The sequence below is a fragment of the Contarinia nasturtii genome, unplaced genomic scaffold (assembly GCF_009176525.2).
Source record: "Contarinia nasturtii isolate CC-2019 unplaced genomic scaffold, AAFC_CNas_1.1 Cnas_scaffold_2211, whole genome shotgun sequence".
In the NCBI taxonomy this organism is placed as follows: Eukaryota; Metazoa; Arthropoda; class Insecta; order Diptera; family Cecidomyiidae; genus Contarinia; species Contarinia nasturtii.
In genome coordinates this window covers 2,814-7,110 of record NW_022199534.1, presented here as the reverse complement: position 1 = coordinate 7,110, position 4,297 = coordinate 2,814, and the positions used below count along the sequence as shown (strand labels likewise).

The 4,297-nt window shown below is 34.5% G+C and overlaps 1 protein-coding gene across 1 annotated transcript; it reads right to left on the bottom strand.

Moving 5' to 3' along the window:
- Nucleotides 1-236: 236 nt before the first annotated feature.
- Nucleotides 237-3,676, bottom strand: LOC116347963 (alpha-N-acetylglucosaminidase-like). Its single transcript, XM_031778788.1, has 10 exons — nt 3,611-3,676; nt 3,477-3,528; nt 2,803-3,152; nt 2,585-2,695; nt 1,769-2,507; nt 1,527-1,549; nt 1,232-1,447; nt 1,069-1,158; nt 632-993; nt 237-562 (listed from the first exon to the last, which is right to left on the bottom strand). Exons 1-10 carry the CDS (start codon nt 3,659-3,661, stop codon nt 289-291), a joined length of 2,268 nt encoding a protein of 755 aa, XP_031634648.1. The 5' UTR covers nt 3,662-3,676; the 3' UTR covers nt 237-288.
- Between the last annotated feature and the right edge of the window lie 621 nt (nt 3,677-4,297).

Here is a 4,297-nt window from a genome sequence, read left to right as displayed (position 1 = left end):
TAATTTTATATTAAATCTACCAAAATTGAATTAAAAATACCACATTTTTTCTTTCTGTGTATTATCGAAAAGATGTGGTTTTTAACGGTGATTGGATGTATTATGCATCATTGTATCATACCTTTTTCCCACCAATACATGTATAAAAAATTATGTACCAACTGAAACTAATTCAGCCAGTTTTGGCGATGAACAACTATTATTATATTAATATAAAATGGTTTCACACAATAAAATTGACAAAAATTCAATAAAATGGCCTGATTTTCAATAAACCATTTTTATTTATTATATTCCTTTCCATTTCTGTAATATTTTTCGGGAGATTTCAATGGTATCGCCATTAGCCATGGTGCTATATATTTTATGGGCGAGTGTGAATGGTTCTTCGATTTGTTTGAACATTTTTTGTTTGCACATGTCATCACTGAATTCGCCATTCTTCTTCTCAATACTTTTTTCGAGCTCAGAAAAAAACAATTGCCATCGGGGCAAACTATAGTCACGTACGATTCCAGCCCATTGCTTATGTGCATAATCGGAAATTTCGCCATTCGGTCCCCTGCACAAAGAACATACCCAATTGTAATTGCATATCTTAATGTAGAACATATTCATAGTTAGTAGTTACCAAATTGTGATATGAGTGCGTGCATTGTATTCGAATAACAACTTTTCCTGTTGATTGGCGCCAATGGATTTAGCGCTTTCAATCCAATTTCCAAGAAAGAAATGTTCATCAGTTTGCAAAATGTCATCCAAATCAATCAGCATTGACTCGAAAGTATGGCGAATTTTTTTCAAAGCTATCACATCTTTAGCAGCAAATGCTGTCTTCATCTGAGGATACAACAGCTCAATTTTATTCTGAAGGAATTGACGTGTTACATCTACAAGATCGTATTTAAATAATTTATTGCCAGTGATCAAGTTGAGTGGAGTCTTTAACATTTCATCAAGAACATCGTCAATCAGTGTTAAATTGTACCATGCCTGTATTTTTCAGAAAAGAATTCATCAAAATTAGGAGTGTGTTTCTATTATTTGCTAAAATTGGACAGAACTTACCCATTGCGTAATATTCATCGATGGCCTAGAGCCGACGACATAAAAGTATCTAGCAGGATACGATTCTATTTTGAACGTATAAACCGTGTCCTGTAAATGTTATATGACAGAAGTTATCATCAACGATTACACTCATTCTATCCTATATTCTACAATAGCTTACTTTGAGAATATTCCAAGCGTTTCGTATATGCTCATTTTCGATGCCATACCGATTGAGTGTGTATTGTTTAATCCATTTTGGAATGTCCGTCGAATCCTGGTACCAACTTCGATCCAAAGCAAATTCATACATGATATAGTTTTGATTGATTCCTTCTGGTGTAATTCCCACGCCGACCATTGATGAATTCGGGAATTGTTTTACGTTGACGATCTCCTAAATACGGAATGATATGTAGAACAATGTAAAGTCATTCACGACGATTGATAAGAACAAAAAAATAAAGTAAATTCACCTGATTAACAATCTCTAGATTGCCTTTAGATTCAATTCCAGTTGATTACGTCCATTTAGATCATTTTTTGAAGGGTGAAATTAATACAAGAAGATATAAGATTTCAGTATTTGGATTTGTATGCAAGAGATTTTTAATTCTAAAACGTGATTTAGGTTGCACGACTGTCATATAGTCAAACGAAGATCATCACCCACAAGTTGCATACACTCAAAGTAAATAATAAATTGGACTGAATTTACCTTGCATGCCAAGTCTTCCGCCAAAATTGCTCAGCATACACCAAATGAAAGGCTGACCATGGAATGACTTCGTGACTGGCCACAGTGGCTGATGATTGGCATTTAAATCCAATACCAAAATTCTTCCCCTTGGAACGGCCGTTAAAAATGCCTCTACAGCATCCTCTGTCCATTGTGGATACCTAAAGAACCACGATTGAAGTAGCCAAATAGCGTTTTTATCCACTTCTTTCATTGTTGAATAAATCATGTTTGACGCATGTGCAATATATTCGACCGTCATATTGGGCAGATTCATTTCATGGAATGGATCGCTAAAGTAAATGTGATTTCCGCCACCATACTCTTTGATAATTTTTGTTAAAAATAATTTGCCAACTTTTTTGAAGAGTGGATCATTGGACTCGATTAATAACGGGCAGGAATATTGAGCCGGAAAATCATGCCATCTTCCTCTGCATTTTACATATTCTGCATTCGGGTATATTCGTTTCAGTGCTTTTGGCACATAACCAGCAAATGCTGGCAGAGCAAAGGCGATTCCCAGATTGCGGAACGATGAGATCACCTGCTTTTGCAGTGAAGACGACCATAACATAAAACGGCCTGGTAATGGACCACCAAAACCATTTATATGCGCCATACGCTGCCATGCAGCAAACGATGGACCGACGAAGTAATCATTAATTTCGTCTTTTGTTAGACCCAGTTCAGTGTAAACATCACTCCAGACCTTCTCCTGCACATGAACGTAAAAAAAATATCGGTGATGTGAAAGCGGCTGTAAAAATATGGATCAAACAACAAAAAACAAACCTGAGTCGGCGCCAATGTTAATGTGATGCCTTGCATTGCAATCCAATCGATATGACGTTGCCAATCTTTCCATTGCCACCAAGTCAAACTATACGAAAATGAGCACACATTCTACGATTTCGATACAAAATCAATAAATACTCGTATTTTAATCGAAACAACAAGAATTTTTTTATTTTTTCCAAAAGAGGAAAAACAAAAAAGTTATTTGTATTGACCTGGTAGTAAATAAAACGGCTGGGTGATGTTTCCGTTACATTAACATCGGGCAGTTTATCTGGCATTTGTATTCTATACCCATCCCAAGACACATGACTGTTACAGTAGAATTTTAGATAATGGTTAAATGCCTTGCACGCTATCACACCAGATGAAGCTTTTATTCGCACAATTTTATCGGCTGTGGATTTGTACAAGTGAAACGTATGCAAAGGTAGACGGGCGTCAATGTTCACTTTAAACAGATGTGCATGCTTGGGCACTGTTCGTTTGATCAATTCATCAACTGCCTTCGCTTGCACTTCTTTCGACGCTGTTGGTTCAGTATTGGCAAAAATATGTTCAAATTCTATAAATGAATAAAGTATGAGAATATCGTCATTTGATTTCGTATGACCTCGTATGGATATATAGATATTTTAAACAAACGAATACGAATCCCAATAAACCATTTGATCCATTCTGTAATGTCATTTGTAGCACAATATGTATACATGTACAAATTTTGTACACATTATGTATACAAACAAGGAAGAGTCACTACGCTCAAGATCAGTTTTTAAAGTTTGTCAGCAATCTTACAGAACATTTTTGCACTATATGAGTATGGGATATTCAAATTCAAAGCACTACTATTCCTAAAGAAATCATCGTTATTATTTCAAAAACTTACGTTTAATTCCGAGTGCTTTGCTAGCTGATTGTCCTCCATCAATATGATGCACCTATAGTTTGAAAAAAAAAAAAAACAAATTTCTTTTCAAATATTTCAATATATTGATGAGGTAAAGGTATAATTTTACTAACAAGGCACTTGATCAGGAGACACACTATGAAGATCGAAAATGGTAACTTCATTTCGCAAAAAATAGATGAAACTATGCGTAGTCAGGCACTTCTATATCTTTTATATATTTTTTTTTGAAGAAATATTTCTAGAGTAAACAATTTGTTTGAATCATTCGAATTTGAAATAAATAATAAAATAAAGAAGTCAATATTATTATTGGAATATGTGTGCGTAAAGTATTGCAATCGCCAGAAATGTGTTTTATTTCCATTTTTGGGGTCGGAGAACGCGAATTTGAGGTTTATCACGTCGTACGCAAAATTTGGTCACAAAATATCCAAACAACGTGCACATAACGAGCTTATCTGATTTCGCCAAAATATGTTGACGAAAATATTGCGTTCCACATTACGCAAAGTAAGTAAACAGCAGAAAACGAAAATGTAATAAAAAACGAATGCTGACAACGGTGCGGAAAAGTGCGTCTTACAGCGGTAAAACCTTTTTTTGTTCCAAATGGAGTTTAATTACGAGTTTATCTTTTGTTTAATTAATGTATTGATAGAATATTGTTTTGTTTCACGAAAAATTTCTACAGACATATGGTAAGTTTTCGTTACTAAGATTAACATTTAGATGGAGAGTAATTCGAACTCAATAATATAATTTTGAATAGATCATGCCACATATTATTTGACAAATTC